Here is a 25,153-nt window from a genome sequence, read left to right as displayed (position 1 = left end):
GGCTGCACATTTCACCACTTCACATCACAGCCTTGTGGATGACAGAACTGCAGCTCAGCGCATGCTTATTGTCAAACAACTGTCTGATTCATTCAGTACTCTCATAACTATTATTTACTGAACAAGTTTATGCATCTCATGTCTCTGTACTTGATACAAGCGAGAAATTAAAAAAAATATATTAACAAAGGTCTAGATTAATTTTTTGGCTAATACTTCCTTGAACTTGTGAGTTTTGTCAAAAAATCTGCTTAAATTGAAAGTGTTTTAGAAGAGTTGTATCTTCTACACAGTCCTCTTACCACTGATGTGGTAATTTTAGTGCCACTTAAATACATAATTTGTTATAGTACAGTAATTTCATTTAAAGTTATAAAACAGAGTTCTTTCTTGCTTCTTGGATTATCATGATTTGTGTTCTTTTGCAGCACGGACACCACCACGAAAAAACGAGCCATTTCCAGCTCCACCGGAAGATGGTGAGTTTAGAAATTTGACTTCAGTATTTTTTAAAATTTTTCATCTGCAGTTACGGTAATGTCTTCTTAAAAGACTGTCATTGTTATTGGAACTTCTTCAGAATTATGTAAATCCAATGGTCATAATAAATATTCTGTACTGACTGTATTATTTACCTATTTTATTTCTGTTGACCATTTTTTCCATAGACCTTACTGACTGCGGGAAATTCTTTGCTGTGTAGGTTGAGAGAGAACTTGAGTTATTCAGTGTATGGTGATGTTCATTGTAATTATCATTGTTGTAGACATTCATAATAAAATGGACAGTACCTGGAGGCAAAAATCTGTTCCCAGCCTAACGTTTTTTTCAGCAGTTGTATGTCCCTGGACATGCTTGGCTCCAGTATCACCCTGTGACTGTAAAACTGTGTGCTCTTTGCATCATATTTTGTTCTTTTCTTGCCCACCTGACAATTGTCATTCTGATTTACTTCACAAGCTTGTCGGTCCTTTCCTACTAGGTCTTGATCTTTGACAGTACTGAGCACTCTATTTTTGTGCATTATCTTGTACGTTAGAGATTATTTTTATGCTTTGATAGTATTGTACTATTTCTTGTGATGTTCCCAGGAAAAGATTGCCATCTGGTACTTTGCAGTCATTATCTTTCTCTTAAATACCTTTACTTTCATTGTTCTCTTTAGTAGAAATTCACAACACAAAGGATTGTAAAGATTATACAAGTTTTGCTATGAGGATTTTAAATAAGGGAGCCCATTACATGTTTATTTAGAGTGTAAGAGATTAGCTTTTACATGGGGTGTTCTTCATCTGTTAAGGATGCTTTAGTTAGAGAAAAGTAATTTAATGGTAAAAGGAAATGTAAGATATTTTCATAAAAATAATCCTTCACTGGGTACTCTGTAGTAGTAGGTGTTAATGACACAAAGAACCAGACCTGTTCTAACTAAGACAACTTCCCCTGATGGCTGGTAGTGCAAAGACTCATTCCATACATCATAATGCAAATTCTGCTTAACGTCCACTAGCATCCTTCCCACTAACACAGTCTTAACTGGGTGTTCCAGAAGGGAGAAGCACTGAAGTTGCAATAGACTTCAGGACCTGCATTGGTAGTTGAAATGCAGCTCAGTGCTGTTAGTGTCTGGATTTCAAACCAGAATTCTTCCATTCTCGACATTAGTACCCAGGTATCTGGTGATGGTAAAAGATATTACTCCTGTTCACTTTTTTTTACTTGTTCAGAGACTTATTGGATTTCTGCTCTTTCAAAATGTGTGAAGCTTGAGCTGTTGTGTTTGAGAGGTGTGGGGACCAGATTTGATGCTCACAGCTAGGCCGATTGTAGTTTATTGAGCTTAGGTGTCCAGTATGTAAATGACCACTACTTAGATATCTTTGTATTGTACTTTGGTCTCCTGAACATCAGTGAGTAATCCTTTGAAATTCCTCTGACTATAGAAATATTTTTGCAGGAATATTTTAATTTGTTAAAGTAGCCTACTTACTCCTTATCAACTTCTGCTAAGCTAATTCTTTCAGTTGTGGTACCACTATTGCTGAAAAAGGCAACAAGGCATCCATCCCTTCTTCTACTCAAGTTCTGAAGAATATGAGTAATTGATGGCTTATGGTAGTTAATATTATCTCACCTTTTAACTTTGACATTGACGTCGTGAATGAAGATTCCCTGTTTACCTGGCTGTCCTTTGAGACTGTCTGTGTTGAGTGAATTTCAGAAGTAATGAAAGAGCACAAGTGGGTCATTAGCGATTTCTATACTCCCAAAACTGCTTTGCAAAGCTACTGAAGATTGTTGAACCTAAGCCTGTTGTCATTCTGTCTAACATTCCATTTTTCCTAAATATTTAGGCCTTAAGAAATGTCCTTTCTGCAATAAAAAAACCCATCATTTGACAGAATCAGTTGTGTGGCAGGGTCATTAGGGAGGATATGGTGTCCAGGATTGCCCAAAGTATTTTTTTAATACGGGTCTATCCAGAAATGCTTTTGTAAAAGCTGCTAGGAAAAGGGCAAAATTGGCAAGACCATGGAGACAGTAAATATTTATTCCATACTATGACTGTAAATATTCCCTGTGCTATGTAAGTATTGGCCTTTTTATTACTAGTAAACTAGACAAAGGGTTCCTTTTGACAATCGAGAACTGTAGGTGTGATGTTTGAAACAGCAAGTCTACAAGGATAAGAGGGGAATGGTATATACTAAGTCTTGGACTATAGTACCTTGGTTATTCCCCTTGTGGCAAAGTGCAGTGGTCACACATTTAATACGTATGACTAACATGAGTGTAGTAGGTACAGTGCTCCTTGTTGGTTTGGGTCATAGCCACTGTGCAAAAATGCCTAAACAGTATTACATTGAGTTTTGAGACTCGCTGTATTTTTTCATGTTGCATGACTCAATTATAGGGCTCTCACTTCTAGAAGAGCGCCCAGGAAAAGACAAAATCAACATCAGGACAGGAAATCCAAGCTTCAGCAATCCCTGCAACAAGGACCTCTCTCTAGGATACAAGTGGTAGTAACATTCATTGACATTCTACCCCATCATCTTTTTCGTATGGTTTCTTCCATCCCATGCCTTCCTTTAAGAGGAAGATTTGCAGTTTTCAAACCACGGGTGTCACATAACCACCACAGCCAGGTGGGTTGGAATGGTTATATGAGTAAGCTGCACCACTGAATTTTATTCAGTAGTGGTCCTGTGATTTATAACTTTATACCAGGAGAGTAAGCACACTTACTGCTACCTCATAATTCATCATCCACTGTGCGACTGAAAGGGGATTATTCAGGATTCTTCCTAGTCCCACAGAAGAAAGAGTTTTTGATGGAGTCCTATTTTGGAGTTCACAAAGTTTAACAGTTTTAGAAAAAAAAAAGTCAACATCTTTATGATATTTTAATTGCATGTGCTATCTATATGTAAGGCTTACAAACAGTTTCTCTGATTCAGAGGAGGATTCCCTTTGGCAGTTCACTTCTTTGTCTTTTGGCCTTTATGCTATGTCATGCATGCCAGCTCTTCAGTTTTTACTCACCTAAGACAATGGTATTCATGTGTACCATTGTCAGCCTGACATTTTCTTTCAAGTTGTCTCCATCCAAGGTTTACAACTTGCAGTACAGCAAGCTCTGGATTGCTTTCAGAACCTGGTTATCTTCCTCATTTGTCAAAAAACAACCTACTTCCCTCTCAAACAATGATTTTTGAAGGCCATCTTGGGCACCATATTCTTCCTAATGACATTGCCCCATGACAGGCTGTGTCAGATATATTTTTGTATTACTTGTATCAAAGCAGAAAGTGTTCAGCCCAAGGGCATTCCTCAAGGCCTGGAGCAACATGTCTTCAGTCACCCATATATGGTTCCCAGTGTCGGACTGCCTACATAAGTAAGGTATATTGTTACTTCATGTACCTGTGAAGTGAAAATATCCACCCGCTGTATCATAGTTATTCTTAATGCACACCCTTATGAAAGAGCTGTAGTGGTGGCATAGATTGCGGTCAGCCTTAACTACCATTTATTACTCTAGTTTGAGTTTAGAAGTTAACCCATGTACTCCTCAGATTAAACTTGTGGAGCTCACCATTAGGATCGTAAGACACAAATTTAAAACGTGAGCTGTAGTCTAAGTTGTCATTTGACCTAATATAGGTAAGTAGTATGGCTGCAGATGATATTAAGGTGAAGCAGTAATCCACTATCCCAGGGTTTTAAATGTATATTTGAAATGTCTGCAAAAGTTCTTGAGAAATGTGAATGAGGTGATCTAGTGGTTTGCTAGACAGAAGGTGCTAAGTCCACTTGTAAGCCATCAGAGTGGTTATTTACAAGTGTGTTTTATTGCAAGAAAGTTTTCGGAGACGTTTGGTAAGATGGAACCAAGCTGTCAGATGAAAGCAGCAGCAAAGCTGTTGAACTGTGTGGCAATACAGATGTTTAGCACATAGCTCTATTGTTTTGACCATGGTGAGCCAATTTTAGTTTCATATTTGTTTTCTATTAGAGCATTTGGTACTAAAGATGTCAATCATTGATGCAACATTGCTTTCAATTCACAAAGCTTTTGGGATGCAGTTGGTGCTGATTTCAGAGGTGCCATGACTAGTATTATCTGAGAATCTACCTGAAGACATAAACAGTCACATTTTGGAAAGTCAGTTGTAATAACTTTTGATGTCATGTTGTCCTATCTCGCCTTCATTCTTACTGGTTGGGTTCGGAGCTGATCCACGGCTCCGACTCGGCCGCATACTATAGCTTGAAGTCTTTTACTTGGCTTGTGGCTGAACAACTTTCCCATCATGCAGTGTGCGATTCCCCAGATCTCGTTTGCCGCTCAACAAGATTGGATGCTCTTCTCCTTGGCTAATTGTTTTTTGTCTACAAGTAGTGATAGATTCTTTATATAGATAGTTTCTCTGATGTCATTCTGCATGTGCTGTTTAATCTTGCTCTACTGTGTTTGTTGCTTTGTTGGCCGTCGTTGTAGTCACAAGGCCTGTTTTCTTTCTATCCCATCAAGAACTTTACTGTAGAACCATTGTTTAGTGTGTATTTTCCTTGTCTGTGATTCTTGGCTCGTTTGAGTTAGAGAGCCAAGTACCCGCTTAAGTTAGAGGGTTTAACTGAATTTTGTTCCCTTGTTTATAGCTGTGCTAGGTCCATTTAAGTTAGAGGGCCTAGAGCCCATTTAACTTAGAGGTCAGAGCTGTATTTTTCTTCTTGATATATATTCTTCAAATAGATGTGTTGTGTTTTATTATTTTAGTGTGATATAGGATATGTGTATATATATATATATATATATGTGTGTGTGTATGTATATGTGTGTGTGTGTGTGTATATATTTATATGTATGTATGTGTGTGTGTGTGTGTGTGTATATATATATATATATATATATATATATATATATATATATATATATATATAATTTTTTTTTTCCTTTTTTTTTTTTTTGGGTGTGTTAGTTTTTTCCCACCTTTTGTATTTTGTGTCGTTAGTGCTTTACATTTATAGTATTGGTAGTTGTGCTTCCTTCTCATGATGTCTACGGAAGAAGGAACCTAATCCATCAGGCTTTAAAAAGTGTCAGAAATGTCCACAAAAAAATGTCCCTAACTGATGGGCATAGTGTATGCGTTTATTGTCTGGGGACCATTCACCTGCAGGAGTCATGTACTTTCTGTCACTCTTTCATTTCCTGTGTTTTGCAGGAAAGGAAGAACAAGTTGATAGTCAGAGGGCTCCTAAAAACTCCTTTTGCTGAAGCCTTAGAAAGCCAGAGTAGCTTCTCTAAACCTAAGTCCCCTTCTTCAAGGGGTGACAAACTTACAAAGAGACAATCTTCCTCTTCCTCCTCATCTGTTCATTCGGAGCCACCTCAAAAAGTATTGAAAATTTCGGACAAATCAATCTGTTTGGCTCCACAGGACTCTGAACCAAGAGAGATCATTGAATTGGACAAGTCAAGTCCTTCAGCTCTACAGCTTTTGGAGCCGAAAGAGACTAGCTTTTGGAGCCAGTCCACTGAGTTTTTACTGGTCTCCCCTACCTTAAGATCTGCCATATTAGAGAGATCTCGCTCATCAACCCTTTCCTCCAGGTCCTCTAGGAGTTTATCGGACGATGATGTGGATAGGGTGGTGCCCAGACTTCTGAAGTGGTCGACACTGGCCAAATTGTTTTTGGCTCTGACCCAACCAGTTCTGGAGCCATCTAAGACTCTTTAAATCCATGACTATTCCTCTTCTGAGCCAAGCTAGATATTTGGAGCCTGAGTGCTGAGTACCGTTTGATGTAGAACCTTTGGTCCCGAGACCCATCCAGGAGATTTCAGAACCATTGTCTGCTCTGACACCCTCTGTGCCTTCTGAGATGTCTAGGAGCTGAAGCTCTTTGGTCTGTTCTGGGGGGACACTCAGACCAGAGTCTCCTCAGTTCTGAGCTTACCCCTCTTGGCTTCGGCACGGGTGAGCTTGGCTCCTACATTGGGATCGGAGCCGGTCTCATTGGAGCCAGGGATTCCTTCCATTTCTTCGGAACGGCAGGCATCCTCGGAGCCAGGGGGACCTGCTTTCGAGCTGATGAGGAGTGTGCAGTCCCCTCCTACAGCTCTACACAAGGGTACTGGTAGTCTTCCCCCTAAGGCACTGGCGTCTGTCTCGACACCATCCCAACCTCAGGACAGTGGAGATTCGGAGCCTCAGGTAACCCCATTGGGTGAGTCCCACTCTCCTGAGACCTCCCCAGAATACCCTTTTGAGGAGGTTCTTCGGAAGAAAACATGCAAGAGGAAGCATCTGGACTCACCTGATGAGTCCGTCACCTCAGACACTGACCTCGAGGAGTCAGAAGGGTCCCCACGGTTGCCCTCTGAAGATATCTCCTTTGCAGATATCTTAGAAATCCTGAAGCAGAGAGGCAGCTGGAAGTCCATTAACCCTTCTGATGAGGAGTCGGTATATCTGAAGACCATCGGATATCAACCTTCAGCCTCCTGGGTGTCTGCCTTTTGATGAACTAATGGAATTGGTTAGTCGAAAGGTGCGAGTCACCAGACACTATGGAACTGGTCCCTGGGAGACCAAATAAATTCATAAAAGCTCCAGCGGAAAAAAAATTTCTTACTAAAGACGTCCCTGTTGATGCTATGCTAGTGGCAGCAGCCACCAAGAAGGAACTCTAACGTCCTCATCTGTCCATCCACTGAACAAGGAGTCTTGAACGATGGACAAATATGGGAAGTGTATTTTCTCGTCAGCGACTTTTACCCTTCGATCGCTGAGCTACATTATGCACTTCACTAGGCTACAAAGAGATCTCTTGAAGGAGTTAGGAGATACTCTACAAGGTTCACTAGCTGCAGGGGTTTCAAAGTGACCTCTCCGCTATCCACCTTAAATTCCATAGTTAACTCATCCATGAGGCTAATTTCCTATGGAGTGGATGGCGCGAGCAGGGCAGTGGTTTCATGAGTTTCCCTAAGAAGGCAGTCCTGGATGCGCTTGTGTAATTTTTCGGAACCTTCCACCTTTGTCAACACCCCTTTCAGTGGTTCCTCACTCTTTGGACCAAAAGTCAAGCACACACTCACCAAATGTGAGCAGGAAGGGAAGACTCTCTTTGCTGTTGGGGTGCATTTTTCCATCCCTTCCAGACCTTATCCTAAAGGTCAGAAAGGTGGAAAAATGTGGTTCAAGAAATCCTAGGGAGTTTTTCAGGACGCATCTGGTGAATCCTTTCCCAGGGTCAGAGGAGGAGGCAATAATGGTAGACGCCATCCACGAGGCAAAATCAGAGTGACCATGATTCCATTCGCGGCCGACCCTTTCAGTGCTCCTGAAAGGATGCCAGTCTGTCCTATTGTGGAGGCAGTCAAGGGGCGATTATCTTTGTACCCAGAAGCCTGGCCCGATATCACAAAAGACAAGTGGGTACAAAGTGTAATATCCAGAGGTTATTACATTCCCTTCTCCCTTCCCTTCCCACAGCTCCAAAGGATCCTGGATGTTCCACCCAGTCTAAAGGAACAGGCTACTATAGAGATTCAAAAGTTGCTAGACAAAAGAGTCAACCAAAAAGTCTCCACAGACCAAGTAGGATTCGGAACTTACTCAAGATTCTTTTTAGTGCCAAAAAGAACAGGGGACTGGAGACCCATATTGGATCTCAGCAAACTAAAGGATTCCATAAAGAAGTCCAAGTTCCGAATGGAGACACTGCAGTCAGTTCTTCCCTTTTTAGGGAAAGATGATTGGATGTGCTCAGTAGACCTCCAAGATGCGTACTACCACATAAAAATGGACAGCATCAAGGAGTCACTTATGCTTCCAGCTGGGAGCCAGTCATTATCAGTTTCGAGCTCTGCCTTTTGGTCTTATTACAGCCCCCAGAGTGTTCACCAAATTTATGGCAGTAGCCATGACTCACTTGAAACGACTAGGAATCTAGGTGTTTCTGTATCTAGACGACTGACTCCTGACTGCCACCACCAAGCATTTACTACAACAGTCCAGAGATGAAACCCTACAAATTTGTTCTCAGGGATAACAATAAACTTAGGGAAATCTGCCTTGTTGCCGTGTCAACATATTACCTTTATAGGAGCAGAGTTAGACACCATCTCCATGATAGCAAAATTACCTGCAGTAAGAGTTTTGGTACTCAGACAGCAAATTTCTGATCTCCTGCCAAAGACAAAAGTAACAGTGAAAACAGTCCTGAAAGTTCTAGGGACGATGGCATCAACGATAACCCTAGTTCTGTTAGCCAGGATGCACATGCAAATTCTTCAGTGGCTTCTCTTTTCTCAGTGGTCCTTACAAGAACTTCCCATGTCCCACCAGATCAGAATTACAGAGTCTTGCAAGAAGGATCTAAGATAGTGGCTCCTCTCCAGTCATGTCACATCAGGTCGACCCTTTACTCCACAACAACCTCTGGCAACAGTGACCATGGATGCCTCACAGATAGGGGGGGGGCATTATTTGGGGAGGATGGTCCAAGGCACTTGGCAGGAACACGAGACCCATTTGATACCAAATTGCATATCAATGTCCTAGAGATGAGAGCAGTATTCTTGGCATTGCAAGCACTTCAGGACTCTCTCCCACTAGGAACACTTACAATTCAGTCAGACAATATGTTGGGTGTTTGGTACATAAACAAACAAGGAGGAACCAAATCTTACCCCCTTTGCCAAGAGGCAGTCAGAGTATGGCAATGGGCAATCTCTTCTCAACATTTTCTGATAGCAGTGCACATCCCGGGGAAATCCAATGTGATAGCAAACAGGCTAAGCAGAGCAATTCTGATGCCTCACAAGTGGTCTCTAAAGAAAGAGATAGCAGAAAGGATATGCCAGAAATGGGGTCAGCCTTGCTGCAAAGTATTTGCCACTTCAATGAATGCCAAATGCAGCAGCTATTTTGCCCTAATACCCCCTCTGGGGAAGTTACCCAGGGATGATCTTGCTCACGATTGGCCCTCGGGACTGCTGTATGCATTTCCTCCATTCCCCCCCTAATACCACAAGTCATGCAAAAAGCCTAGTCATTGGGAAGCGGGATGATTCTCATCGCTCCATACTGGCCTCGTCAGATTGGTTTCCCTTCCTCTGGCCACATCTTCCGGAGGAACCATGGACTGTGTGGACCCAGTTCCAGACCTTCTCACTCATATGTTGGGAGCCCACCACCCCTCCCTCCAAACCCTCAATTTGACAGCATGGCTGCTGTAGTTCCCAACTTAGTCAGGCTTCACAATTTTACACCAGTAGTTAAACACATCCTGGTATCCACTCACAAAGCTACAACTAGGAAGCTATATCCTAGCAAATGGAAAAGGTTCTCACTCTGAGCTCAGAGTAAAAACATTGATCCCCTTTCTGCTCTGATCTGTTCTATTCTTGAGATCCTGTCAGAGCTTTTTCAACAAGGTTCAGCGGCAGCTACTATCAAGGTGCAATTAGCTGCAATTTCTAATTTTCATATAGGAGACGGAACTTCTAACTTAATGACACAGATTATGTAAAGCCTTTTTAAAGGTACCTGTTTATTAAGACCCCCCCAATTAAAGAACCACTCTTGCCATGGGACTTGAATTTTGTTCTAACATATCTGACCTTGCCCCCTTTTGAACCCTCATCATCTTGTGACCTCAAATTTCTGTCTTGGAAAATGATTTTCTTAGCTGCTATTACCTCTGCAAGAAGAGTCTCGGAATTGCAAGCTTTATCAGTCAAACCTCCTTATTTACTCTTCCATAAGCATAGGGTATCTCTCCAGACAAACCCATCATTTTTACCTAAGGTGTGTTCACAACATAGCTTAAACCAATCTATTGAGCTGCCAGTGTTTTTCTCTAATCATGGCAACAAGGCAGAATATAAGCTACATCAGTTAGATGTGCATAGACAGCTTCATTTCTATTTACACAGAACCAAAGATTTCAGGAAGTCTGATCAGTTGTCTGTTTCATTTTCAGAAGTAAAAAAAAGGCATGCCAGTTTCTAAAGTCTCACTCTCAAACTGGCTCTCAAATTGTATTACCTTTATTTACAATTCTAATAACAGACAACTACCTTTCAAAGTCAAAGGTCACTCTACTAGGGCTATGACAACGTCTTTTGCTTACCAAGCTAAACTATCAATGTATAATATTTATGCCGCTGCTACGTGGACAGCACTTTACACATTTATCACTCATTCCAAAGTGGATTTGGCCTCCAGGGACAGGGCCTCCTTTGGTTCCACTCTGCTGAAAAGTGTACTCCCTTGAGCCACCTTGGGAATATAGTGCTAGGGATACTGTCCCAACCAGTAAGAATGAAGGCGAGATAGGATAACATAAAGAAGTTATGTACTCACAATGACGTTCCATGTTTGTTGTCCATCTCGCCATTCATTCTTATGATCCCTCCCACCTTCTCCCTGCCTAAGACTCGTAAAGAACCTGGAGGATTTCTTCCTTGGACAGGTGCTCCTCTGGCTTTCTTTCCTTTTGCTATCCTTTATTGTAGGACTAGTGTTCACATATGACTATGTGTAGAAGCAAACAAGATCTGGTGAATCACACACTGCATGATGGGATAGTTGTTCAGCCACGAGCCAAGGGAAAGACTTAGAGCTATAGTATGTGGCCAAGTCGGAGCTGAGGATCAGCTCCAAACCCAACCAATAAGAATGAATGGCGAGATGGACAACAAGCATGGAACGTTATGGGGAGAACATAACTTCTTTATTTCTTCCTTGGACAGGATCTCATCTGGCTTTCTTTCCTTTTGCTACCCTTTGTTGTAGGACTAGTGTTCACATATAATACTGGGTGATTTTAACTACCCTGCCATTAACTGGGAAAACTACTCATGTCCCAACACCTTTGCGCAACGGTGCTTGGAATTCAAAAATTCAAACACCCTGGATCAACTAATCCATAGTCCCACCAGGGGCTCCAATATCCTAGACCTGGTCATTACCAACATGGGAAATCAATGCTCCATACCTATGGTCACCCCCTCGTTAGTCAGGTCTGACCATAAGCTAATCACCCTTAACATCCACATCCCACCCCCACCCCCCCGTAAAGAAACCACCATAAAAAACTTCTCCAAAGCCAACTTCATGCTACTCAAGTCAGAAGTGACAAACTTCATGACACCCATGCAGACGGGAACTGAAAGTTCAACTGCTGAATCCTACACTAAGGCACTGTATGACACATCCACTCATGCATGAATCGTGCCATCCCAAATAGAACCAAAATGCTCTCATCCAAAAACAGGAAGCCAATATGGTGGTCCCCTGCCATAAACAAACTTTACAACAAAAGGAAGAAACTTTTGCAGAAAAGAGGAAATTCCCAGGATGCAAAAAACTCCCTTACTAGCCTCAATAAGAAACTGAGATGCCTCATAAAATCCTCCAAAGCTAGTTACAAAAATAAAATTGCCAAAGATTCCAAAAACAACCACAAAGCATTCTATAACTATGTCAAGAATCTAAATGGCAATGCTCAGATCTGCTCTGAGGTAAAACAGAATGGCATTAAATATACTGATCCGAAGGATATTGCCAATATCCTGGCAGATCGATTCAGTGCCAACTTCACCGCCCACTCACCCCCTAAATGGCCCATCCCAATACCGGAAGATTGCCAAATTCCAGTAATAACGGCCACACAGGTACAAAACGCACTCTCTAAAGCCAAGAATACAGCATCCATGGGACCAGATGACATCCCGGGCTGTGTACTACATGAACTACAATATGAACTGGCACCTCACCTAAGTGTCATGTTTAATCATAGCCTGACCTCAGGTTTCGTGCCCACTGAGTGGCGCAGAGCTACAGTTATCCCAATCCACAAGGGGGGAATCCACCTTGGATCCCGGAAACTACCATCCCATCAGTCTGACAAGCCTTATCTGCAAGGCCATGGAACGTATTATCATGGAACTTATAAACAAAGACATTGGCAATCTTCAAACACTGGACCTCACCCAGTTTGAGGTTCGTGATGGGCCGATCTTGTCTCCTGAACCTGATTGACGACTTTGAATCAGTCTCCAGAGCCATGGACGAGGGTAAGGCGGTCCACAAAGCCTATCTGGACCTCATCAAGGCCTTTGACACCATCCCTCTCTCTGGAATCATAGATAAACTTACTAAGCTGGGCACTAATTCCTATGTCACTCAATGGGTTGCCAACTGGCTTACTGACAGAACCCACTCTGTAAAAGTAGCTGACTCCAAATCCGTCTCTAGACAAGTGACAAGTGGAATACCTCAGGGTTCAGTCCTGCGACTGCTCTTGTTTGGCATCTACTTCTCTGAAGTACAGGCCAATACTAAAGGACTGTGGCTAACAAAGTTTGCAGATGACTACAAACTGGGAGCCATTATTGAATCTCCAAATGATGTGGATACTCTACAAAAGGGCCTTACAGAAACAGATGCTTGGTGCCAGAGCCATGGGCTGAAGCTAAATGACAAGAAATGTATAGTTATCCCCTTTGAGAAAAAACATGTACCCATGAATTACCACATAGGTGGCAGTACACTAAACACCGAAAGTGTGATAAGAGACTTTGGGACACAGGTGGACAGTGGTCTCACCTTCGATAACCATATCGCCACAACAGTCAGGAAATCCTTCTATGTGGCACACCTCATCACTAAGGGCTTTTCATCCAGAAAAAAGGAGGTCATTGTCCCACTGTACTCATTCCTCATTAGACCCATTATAGAATACAATGCCGCGTTTGGTATGCACCTCTCAAGACACCTGCAACAACTGGAAAGGCCGCAGAAATACCTCACTAAAAGAATCACAGGCCTAAAGCAGATGCCCTATGCTGACTGCCTTAAAAACCTCCAGCTATACTATGTCGCATATCGTCTACTCAGAGGCGATCGATCTCTGCTTAACATACAAGGCCATGTCAAACCCAGAGCTGTTGGACATGCTACACTTAAAGAAATCCCAATCCCTCAGATCTAAACCTTGTTATCACAATAAACAAAACATACTGGAGGGATAGGTTCATGACCCAGAGACTCCCCAGACTCTGGAATAGACTGCCCATACATGTCAAGCAAGAGCACCTCTTTGGCCATCTTCAAAGGAAACCTTGACGATTGGATGGGAGAAAGGAAATTCACCCCGGGGATCACATCAGTCGCCCTGCTAGACAGGGGTCCAGGGAAGTAAATAGTGTGGGAAGAAATAGCCAGGGAATTGTTATGGCTAGACTTGTATAGGCCCTAGTGCCAATAGGCTAGTACCAACCTATGAACCATCTCTTTCCTCCAAAGTCTGGGGTTCACTTCCGTTTCCAAAAGTCTATTCTGACTCCTTGTCAGGATCATGTGTATCTAGGCTGCAGGATTCAGACAGTGCCAATGTTGACCTGTCTTCCACCTCCAAAAGTTTTGTGTTTGACAGCTTTCTTTCAGTCTCTCCTTCCTCTGCTTGTCAATCCAGCCAGAGAGTTTCTTCAGACCTTAGGATTCATGGTCTCTTCTATTCCAGTTCTTCCATTCCAGACTACATACGCGGAAGCTCCAGTGGTGCTTCAAGTCCCTATAGCTACAGCATTGACACCCTCTGGATTTCACTGTGCTTCTCCTTGCTTGTCTCGTAGATTCATAGGTGTGTACTAGGCTAATGGCCCTGGAGCCTTTGCAAGCCTAGCCCATAGGATTACCCTGGCATCGTGCCGCCCGACATTAGTTCCCAGTACCTCTGTCAAGTAGAGCCACTGGAGTGATCTCCAAGGTGAATTTTCTATTTCCCATCCACTCATCAAGATTTCTTTTGAAGAGGGCCAGTGAGACACTCCGCTTGACATGTATGGGAAGTCCATTCCATAGCATGGGCAGTCTCTGGGTTATGAACCTGTCCCTCTAGCTTGTTCTGTTGATTGTGGTAATAAAGTTGAGGTCTCTGGAGCATGTAGTGTGGAGGGATTGGGATTTCTTTAGATGTAGCATTTCTAGCAGAGCTGGGTCAGACATGGCTTTGTAAGTCAGGCAGAGATCGCCTCTAAGTAGGCGATATGAGATAGAGAATAGTTGGAGTTTTTTGAGTCTGTCTATATAGGACAAGTGTTTAAGGCCTAGGATCCTCTTTGTGGGGTACTTTTGCAGCCTTTCCAGTTGTTGCAGGTGTCTAGTGAGGTACATGCCAAATGGGGCATTGTACTCAATGATTGGCCTAATGAGAGAAGAGTAGAGAGAGAGACAATGACCTCCTTCTTCCTGGATGCAAAACCCTTAGTAATGAGATGTGCCACATAGAAGGACTTTCTGACCACAGTGGCAATGTGGTGGTCAAAAGAAAGGTTGCTGACAACCTGTGTTCCCAGATCTCTTATGACGCCTTCTGTGTTCAGTGGACTACCATCGATGTAAGTGATTCATTATTCAAGAATTCTTGAATTCTCAAGTGGGAATTCAAGTGGTGAATTCAGCAACTTGCCTTCAACACAGGCCTGCCCTTTCAGCCTCTAATTCCTTCTCAAGAGCCATTTACCGGTGTCTTAGACATGAGGCCAGGGGCTTCCTGTGTTCACCTGAAAGTTCAAGATCTCTGGTCCCCCATCAGAAATCAAACCATATCTATGTCAAAGCGATGACGGCTCTGATTCTGGCCCTTCAAGCTTTTCATCCCCGTGCTCTCTCCAGGACCCCTGAAGATTTACACAGACAAAACCACAGTGACGTGGTATGTCAGCAAGAAGGAGAGCCACAAAGCCTTACCTTCTTTGCAGGCTGGCTACCAGTTATCAGCCAACTCTCCAGCCAGTATGTATTCCTTTCCCAATGGCAGACTCCTTGAGCAGGTCCAAAACGCAAGCTCCTTCTGTTCTGTTCTGTTCCAGGGTGCCTTGTCATCTGGCATGGGAGATGGATTCCATTTCTTTTCTTTGGAAAGGGATGTTTCTTTATGCCTTCCCTCCCCTTTCTCTACTTCCAAGAGTCCTGCAGAAGATTTAGCTGGACTCCCAAAATTCTTGCTAGTGACTCCCTTTTGGCCAAGACATCACTGCTTCTGCCTCTTGATGCATCTAGCCAGGGGCAATCACCACAAGTTATCTCACTGGTTAGACCTCCTCACACAGGGCAAGGGGTAATTCATCCGTGCTTACTTTGTCTACTCTTCAACTGACACTGTGGGTGATAGGGTTTTGATCCCTTTTAGGCACCTGTATTTTGAAGATGTGCTCAGGGTTTTACAGGACACAAGAAAACCTGCAACCAGAAAATCTTGTATGTCCGAATGGAGAAGGTTTTCTGCCTGGTGCCATGCTCATAACCAAGATCCTTTTTCAGTGGGGGTCTTTCTGGTTCTCTTCTAGTTGTGTGAGTTTCTCAAGTCTCTCTTGGCCTATTCTTCTGTAAAGGCCCATTTGTCAACCATTTCTGCCTTTCAGCCCTTGAATCCTCCTTTGGCTTCTTGTTTTGAGGACAAACATTTCCTAAAGGCATCCTACATCTTAGGCCCCCAAAGAAGCCTATTCCTCCTCCTTGGGACCTTAATTTTGTTTTGGAAAAAATTGATCCAGGCTCCTTTTGAGTCTGCAGTTTCAGCTTCTCTGCAACACTGTACATGGAAGACTGCCTTATTGCTTGCTGTTCTGCTCAGTGGGTTTCTGGAACTTATTCTTGATGAATGGATGCCTGACTGTAGCTAATTCCCAATTGCTTGTATTTCTGTACTTTCTTACCCTTTTGTAAGTTAAGACCTAATTCTGAGAGTCCTAGTACTTTACAAATTAAACTATAATTCTAAAAAAATATAGCCCGAGTCCACAGCTCGCTGAAAAACCTTTTAATCATGTTTTCCCAGCACCCCACCGTGCTTCTTATATAGACTAATTCTGAGATCATTGTGCATTAAATACTAAGTGTTTAAGAAGGTTGGCAAGAATGTGTGTGTGTCTTCCTAAAAGTGTGTATGGCTGTAAGTTTTATGGTCCCCTAAATGCTTATCTAGTGTTGCTGCTCCATTCATGTTAGGGCGAGTACTGTGAAGTATTGCAGCCTTGGAAACAATAGTTTACCTTCACAAGTGCAGCTCTGCTATTCTAAAGATTGTACTTGTAGTACTTAGAACTTCAGCAAGCCCTCCTGCACTTTACTGCTGCAGTACGACTCTTGAATTATTGCTAGTGTTTTCAGTTTTCTCTCATAATGTTTCTGCTGCTAGACCACCACTATCTCTTTTCCAACTAATTTGCCCCGGACTGATTCTTAGCTTAGCTTTGATATGCTTTTTCAGCTTTTTACTTCAACATTTCCTGCTGATAGTTGTTAACTTTAGAAACTCTTCTCAAAAACATTTTTATTGATGTTGCTAACTATTCAGAAAGACATTCATTGATTGTAGAGTCTCTGCAGTCGGTATCAGGTCTGCTTTCTGGAACACTTCCTCCTGTGCACGTCTTGTCAAGCAACATGCTAGATTAAAGCTGTGGAGCCAATCTCTGAAGTTTGTATGTATACAGTATTTATTTATTTACATTTATTTACTGAGATGGTACAGCTTATCAGGGTCCTTTTCAGCAGAGGCCAGTTGGGGGAGGTGCTACACTTTACAAAATACAATATGCATGAGCAATGACAAAGTATGTGAGGCTTGACAATATACACCTCATATAGTAGATTAAAGATGAGCAGGAACTGTGAACTAATACTTGGGTTAATTACACAGGGAGAGCATATCATAGCTGAGTTAATCATAGTTGAGAAAGGACAAAGGTACGATGATTAATATTACATATTTTGCTCACCTGATACTAGCTATGTAGGAAAGATATAGTTTTGGTAGTACTGAGGGAGAGAAGTATATTATTCTAGCTGGGGGATAGAGTAAGAGCAAGACCAAGTACAACAGATTTAGAGTAGATAGAGTTAAGTAGTATTGAGAAAGGAAGTAGATTAATCTAGCCAGAGGGTGGAGCAAGATCAAATATCCATAAGGTGCTGCTTTTCATTCTCTTTAAGTGATTGTCTGATCTTAGAGGGAGTGGAAAGTTCCACATGTAAAGACATGAGATGAGAAGATTGTGTCACCTGCTGAAGTTGGTCATACTTAGTAAGTTTTTTATCACTTGAATGTAGGTTTTAATTTGGGATGTACTGAAGAAGAAGAATACTGGCCAGGCCTGGACATTTTTAAGGCTGTAATAAGACATTTGTTCTCCCCAGAATGTTCATCATGAATTACATTTTAAGAAAACTGATGGTTACTTTGGCTCTTTTAATCATCTTAGTTCATCTGAGTTCACAGCAAGTTTTCTCCTTCCCCTGTACACTTTTTTGGGTACTTCAGAACTGTTTTGTTTCATGTGCAGTTTAGTTGTAAGGCATCTAGAACATGCTAGCAGATATGGATTGTGTCACTTGGCACTTAATGAGCAGCTGCAAAAGGCAGTTTTTCTTTATCTACCTATGACACAAGGATATTAATTGATCAGCCTTTTAGTTACTGTTGAGAGTTCCCACTTTCTTGCCTTCTTTTTGTACCTGCATTCCATTAAGATAATTAAAATGGACAGTGTCACCTTCATGCAAGACTGAAGCTGGCTCTGCATCTTTCATCACATTCTTCCATATAGAACCCTTCTGCAATTGAAACTGGAGTCATATTACATTATTATAGTTCTAGCTGATCCACAAGAATGGTTGTGTACAGCACTTTTCCACATATTCTGATATTCTTATATCTCTTGCAGAAAATATCTCAGCAAGAGGGATACGTTTTGCACTGTAGTAGTAATTTTGAAACTGTCAGTGCTAAGGCTGTATAACTGAACATGGTTAAGTCTGGGTGAATGATTGTTTCCCATTAATGAATAACTGAAAGGAAAGGACAATACTGAGGGTGTTCTGAGGATTGAACCTAGGAACCCTTTGCATTTCTTGAGTTTGTCACTGCCATTGAACCAACAAAGAGTTTCTGGATAGTTAAGTACTTGATGATGTCCTTCTATTCACATGCTGCAGTATTCATCACATAAAGGAGTCCACCTCCAGCTGACATGTACATCCGGCCAGCATCCAAAAGCCTTCATGCTACTGTGAGGTACTTGCTACTCTGCAACACATTGCACGTACATCGGCCATAAAGAGACATCAGGTATAAAGTGGATGTCAGCATGCACCTACCTCAGAACTTTTTTGCTACCTGTCCGATTGCCTGCTCCAGAGGCTTGCTCGCCAAATTTGCTATGTTCGAGTTTAAGCTAAGTTCCTATTGGGGTTTTTCTTATTAAAAATGTTTTTGCTGCTGCTTGTTTGTTGGGTTTGTGTCAGCTAGGAAGGGCAAGTGTCAGTGTGGCAGGCAGATTCCACATAAAGATGCACACAGGCTTTGTCTCTTTTGTTTAGGCCCAGGCCATGACCACACCGAGTGTCCTGTTTGTAAATCCTTTGTCCCTAAGACCCTCAGAAGTCGGCTAGCTTCTCTTAAGCTATATTTAGAAAACCAGTGACTCAAACTTTTAGCGCGTGAAATGGATGTGACGTTGGGCCATTAGTATGAGCCTGTATCGAAGAAGGCCAAAAAATCATGGCCTGAACCTTCAGCTGTGCTCTCTCATCCGGTTGTTGCTCCTGAGGTTGGTGTAGGCCCAGAGACCATGCCAGAGACAGTGGATGTACCTTCGGCAGTTACCACAATGATGGCCCCGAAGAAGTCCGCTGGCACATTTATGAGGGAAGGGCAGGCGTCTGATCAGGGTGACAAGGAGAAACCCTGGCTTCTTATATCTGAGGGCCTTCATGGCATTACATAGATCATGGTGCATGAAGATGTACTTTCAGATATCGAATGTAGGCCGACGTCCAGTCCGTCCACATCCCATTGCATGGAAGCCCCTAAAAAAGAAAAAGACAAAGACTAAGCATGTTTCTCCTTCTACTTCTCAGCAGGCCCCTGACTGGGAAGCCTTTTCTCAGAGTCTCTTCAATGCCTTTATGGCCCTTCGCCAACCCTCATCTTTTTCTGTTCCTCTCCAGCCCTTTTCTCCTACCACATCCTTTAAAAGAATAACTGTAGACACTTCCTCAGAGGAGGAGCCTAATCCACTCAGTTGCCCTCTCCCTTAGTGTATGGCTCCCAGAGGAGGAATCTAATGGTACAGATTCCCCTGGTGAAGGCATATCCTTTGGAGAGACTATTCTTAAGATGAAAGAATTTTTTAAGTGGGACTGCTCCCAGGTCTCAGAGATTCAGATGGAGTCCCCTTCTGCTATCCCTCCAGTCCTGCCTGTCTTTCTGAATGTTTTCTCAGCTGCCTCCAAATGTCCAGACTCTCAGCCTCCTGCCCCCAAGTATACTGACAGGTTCTATAAAGTTCCTGAGGATTCCAAATTCCTGTTCAAGACTCCAGCTGCTGATCCAGCTACCATTTCTGTCACCGTGGATAAGGCTTTAAAACCTCTACCATCCACTTCCTTGTTACTCTCTGATGAGGAAAGTAAGGTCATGGAAAGGTTGGGTAAGAAGGTCTGTACCTTGGCCTTCCGTGCAATAAACTATCAGACCCACATGGCAAAGTACTCCATGGCCTTTCTGGCGGATGCAGTGAAACCTTTGGCAGACATTCCAGATTCCCCAGCAAAATCTAAATTAGCAGCTTTCCTTAATTCTACTGCACAAGTGACGAGGCACTCCAAGTGCAGTTTTGATGCTGCTGATGCCTCTGCTAGGGAAGCTGCCTCTCTGTTCTGAGAAGATATTCTTGGCTTAGGCTGCAGCCTTTGCCTGAAGATTTCAAGGCCAATTTGCTGGATGCACCTTTGGCTAACAAAGCCTTGTTTGGGAGCTCAGCAGCAGAGCTTTTCAAGTCTCTTTAGGAGAAAGGAAAGGAGTTATAAGATCTTAAATATCTCCTTGTTTCCCCTGTCCCACGGTTTCAAAGAAATTATCCAGTAAAAACAGCTTTTATTAGGAAACCTTCTCTGTCTTCTTCATCTAAGAGTAAGAAGAGACCTAGAAAGCCAGCCTCTTCTAAGTCTGCTGCTTCTATCCTGCCTCTAAACAGTCCTTTCAGTCCCAACCCAAGCCAGGTAATCTGTGACTATCAGCCCCCAGGGCCATCCACCCCTTGCCCCCATCACCTCAGTCAGTACCTTGCTGCTTGGAAGTTGATTACTGGGGACTTTTGGGTACTGTCCATTATCAAAACAGGATATTTTATGGTTTAGAGGAATTCCACAACCCCCCCAAAGACCAGTTGAGTTTCTTTCTTCAGGTCATAGTGGACCTGATTTCTCAGGGAAGTATCGAAGAAGTTCCAACTTCCCAACAAGGGAAGGGGTTTTACTACAGGATGATTCTGATCCTCAGGATGGATGTTCTCAAAGACCTATCTTCGACCTTTCCCATTTAAATACCTTTCTCAAAGTCCCTTCATTCTGTATGTTAACTCTGCCTTCCCTCCTACCCTTAATTCTCCCACAGGAGTTTGTAATGTCTCTGGGTATAAAAGATGCCTACCTTCACATTCCCATCAACCCAAGGTTCAGGAGGTTCTTGTGTTTTTCTGTGGCTTCCTGACATTTTCAGTTTTGGGCTTTGCCCTTTGGTCTCTGTACAGCACCAAGGGTCTTCACAAAGTGATTGGCCCTGTTATATCTTTCTGCAGAACAGGGAATTCAAATTTTCTCTTGCCTAGATGATGATCTGATTCAGGCTCAGTCCCCAAAACTTCTTAGAGAAAACCTTTCCTTCACTATTGCCCTTCTGCAGACTTTAGGGTTAAGCATAAATTTCCAGAAGTCTTCCCTCATCCCTTCATAGGATCACATTGTCCTGGGATGTAGGATACAAACAGACAAAATGCACGCCTCTCTTCTAGGAGAGAAAGTTTTGTTCCTGACTTCCTACTTTGAGTATTCTTCCCCTCCAGTCCTTGACAGCCAGAGATTTTCTTCATCTGTTAGTGTACATGGCATCCACTACTTCCATGATACCCTTCGCAAGATTACACATGAGGAAGTTGCAATGGTACCGAAGAACAGTGCGGATACAACACTTACACCCCTTAGAATTTCTGATTCCACTCCTGCCTTGTTTAAAAAGGGAACTAGAATGGTGGATCCTCCAGGTAAACAGAAACCCTGGCCTACCACTGCAACCACCCTTTCCTTCCCTTCCCCAGAGTTATTCACAGATGCTTCAGACACAGGTTGGGGTGCAACTCTCCAAGTCTGGAGAGTCCGAAATGTTTGGTCTCCCAGGCTGGCCAAAGAACATATCAGTATGAAGATGATTGCTCTGATTCTGGGACTACAAATTTTCAGGAGCAACCTTGCTCCAGGAGTGCTGAGGTGTTTCACAGACAGTACCAAAGCTCTTTGGTACATCAACAAGCAGGTGGGACAAAGTCATGCATTCTCTGCAGACTAGCCCTGTTTACTTGGGAATTAGCCTTACAGAGTCAAATTTCCATACAAGTGGTTTATCTCCTGTCAGCCCAGAACACAGTGGCAGACACTTTAAGCATGCCCATGACCCATTCCCATGAGTGGATGTTGCACAAGGATGTGTTTCTAGGCCTAATCCATCATTGGGGTATGCCTCGGATAGATCTGTTTGCCTCACCCATGAGCAGACAACTTCCAAAGTGTTGTGCCAGGGTCCGACATCCCCTGTTGTGGAAGTTGGATGCTCTGTATTTCTCCTGGAAGGGGATGTTTCTGTATGCATTCTCCCACCTTGCTTCTGTTACAGAAGGTCCTACTGAAGATTCACCAGGATCAACCAAAAATCTTGCTGGTGACTCCCTTTTGGCCAAGGCAGCACTGATTACCCCTTCTCCTGCACCTAGCCAGGGGCAGTCACCACAGGTTACCCCACAGGATGGATTTACTCGCAAAGGACAAGGGAACCCTAGTACATCCACACTTGTCAACTCTGAATCTGACATTGTGGGTGATAGGGTTTTAATCCCTTACAGGCACCTTTTTTATGAGGACATGGTAAACGTTCTGCAGGAAGCCAGAAAACCCACAACTAGGAAATCCTACATTTCCAAATGGAAAAGGTTTTCCATCTGGTGTTATAAAAAGGACCTGCAACTGCGGTCAGTTCAGATGTCCCGGTGGTTTTGTCATATCTGTGTGAATTGATGAAGGCTGAGTTGTCCTATTCTTCAGTGAAGGCACACCTTTCAGCCATCTCTGCTTGTCTGCTTATGACTCTACCTTTGGCCTCTAGGTTAGAGGTAAAGCTATTTCTTAAATGTGTTCTTCATATCAGACCTCCAAGGAAACCAATACCCCCTCCTTGGGATCTTAATTTTGTGTTGGAGAAGCTTACACTGGCACCCTTTGAACCAGCAAGCTCCTCTTCCGTGCAACATTCTACTTGGAAAACTGCCTTGTTAGTGGCAGTTACCTTTGCTAGAAGGGTTTCAGAGTTACAGGCCTTGATGTCTATTCTGCCTTTCACCATCTTCCATAGAATTAGGGTTTCCCTGCGTACAAATGCTACCTTTATGCCTAAAGTAGTGAATGAGTTCCTGTCTTTTTTCCTTCACCCCAGTTTCCCAGTGAGAGAATCTTGTACACCTTAGATGTGCACAGACAACTCCGATACTGCCTTGACATGATCAAGCATTTTCGCCAGTCAGACTGCCTGTTTGTCTGTTACCACCCAAGAGCTCTGAGTAAGTCAGTTTCCAAGCAAATTATTTCCAACTGGATTTTTAAAGCCATTTCCTTTTGTTAATTGTCAAATGGAAAGACACTTGCTTCCCCATTGAAGGCTCACTCCACTAGAGCAATGTCCTCTTCAGGGGCATTTTTTTTTAGAGGTTTGGACATTGGCTGCATTCTGGAGGCAGCTACATTGTCCTCTGTCCATACTTTCACAAAACACTACAAGCTTGACACCATTTCTAAGTCCAGAGCTGGGTGCTCAAGAGCAATCCTACATGGATTTAAACATTGGATATTCATTCTCCCAATCTGTCCCAAGCTTGAGATTTGGCATTCTCCCTTATGTGATGAATACTGCAGCATATGAATTGAAAGACATAGAATAGTTGTGTAAAATCTTACCATTACCGTAGATGTCCTTCTCTTATATATGCTGTAGTATTGTGTTCCCCACCCTACTGCAGTGGTGGTGCTGCGGTAGCATTGTCGCCTCATAGCAAGACGTTGTCCCGTTCGATTCTCAGCTAGAGCGTCTTCTGTGTGGAGGCATACGTGAATGGGGCGTGCCTTCGTTGAAGGTTGTGCGTCAGGGCTGGTAACCCGGTATGTAAAAATCCACTACCAATCATTAGCGGACCGGAGTTCCGCTGTGGCGACCCCTAACCGGGAAAAGCCGAAAAACACAAACATTGTGTTCCCCACCCTGCCTTCCCCCTGATGCTTGCCTAGTTTCCTGTTATGCTTCCCAACCAGAATCTCAGGATGATACTGGGTGGCATATAGTTCTGAGGTAGATGTGTGCTGATGTCCGTTTTATACCCGATGTCTATGTAATATGCTGTGGCATAACCTGTACCTTGCAGTAGCATGAAGGTTTTTAGATACTGGCCAGACACACGGATCAGCCAGAGGCAGGCTCCCTTATGTGATGAATACTGCAGCATATAGAAAAGGACATCTATAGTTATGGTAATATTTTACACAGCTGTTCTTTCCCTAAGATAGTGGTAGTTTCTGCAAGGGCATTTTTTAATACACAAGCATCATCAGTTGAAGTAGCTTCTGTGTCTCTGTTACTAAAAATTTAGAAGGGAGTTTCATAAGGCATGATTGGTAGACAGCTTTTGTTCAACCTCAGGGGTTTTTTTTTTTGAAAATTTTACCTTAATATTGTTTTGAATCAACAGTATTGACTGATTTAAAAATTATTGTCCTGACAAACTCTCTCATTTTTTACTGTTCCCTTAACTGAAGTACACAGATTGGAAGCTCTGATTTGTAAAGCAGTAGTTCTGTATTACATCTGGAGAGTTTTCTTAAGAATTTACTCTACATGATAGTAGTAGTTTTAGCTTTCAAGTTTGAAACAAACATACTACTACTTTCTTTTTTTTTTTAATTCAGGTCATGAAAACCAGTCTGAAAGACATATTTAAACTTTGGGTACGCACAGAAATTTTGATGCATTAACAGGACCAAACTGATAAAGGAATCTATCCAACTATTTAGTTCTTTTGATTTTAAAACTACAAATATGGACATTTTTTTGAAGGAGAAAACTCACTCTGGACAAATGAAGTCTTTTCTAGAAATTTGCAGAGTAGTCTGTCAAAAGATAGGCAGACTGCATCTTACTCTGCTGTCATGAATGTTTAGTCTGTAACAGGAAAGGTTAAAGCTCATGCCCTCTGCCCCAACTGAAGAAGTCCTTACCAGAGAAAATTAAGGTTTTGAGCTGCTTATGAGTAGTTCTGTATTGGTGGTTTTAATTCCCTCCATCTCTAATTACATATTTTGTGACCCTGAGCAGGTTACTTAACCATAAAGTGCTCCTGGGGTGTCTCTGAAAAGAATTTAAGCTTGATAGGTTCACATAGTTAAGTAAATAAAATTATTTTGTGAAAGAAGTTCGACACAGAACAGTCTTGCAGGATATTCTAGCTTAATAATCACTACCCAAAATT

General features: G+C 42.6%; 1 protein-coding gene across 2 annotated transcripts in view; it reads left to right on the top strand.

Moving 5' to 3' along the window:
• KATNB1 (katanin regulatory subunit B1) overlaps window positions 1-25,153 on the top strand; it is a 1,167,103-nt gene that overhangs the window by 780,264 nt on the left and 361,686 nt on the right. For both annotated transcript variants that reach the window (XM_044081511.1, XM_044081512.1), the window contains one exon: window positions 429-479. In XM_044081511.1, coding sequence (XP_043937446.1) covers window positions 429-479 — 51 coding nt within the window. The remainder of the gene's footprint in view (window positions 1-428; window positions 480-25,153) is intronic.

This window comes from Protopterus annectens, chromosome 8.part0, assembly GCF_019279795.1.
Source record: "Protopterus annectens isolate FY-2018-M chromosome 8.part0, PAN1.0, whole genome shotgun sequence".
Lineage (NCBI taxonomy): Eukaryota > Metazoa > Chordata > Ceratodontiformes > Protopteridae > Protopterus > Protopterus annectens.
The sequence above is the reverse complement of the archived record's forward strand: the minus strand, read 5'-3'. Positions and strand labels throughout refer to the sequence as shown.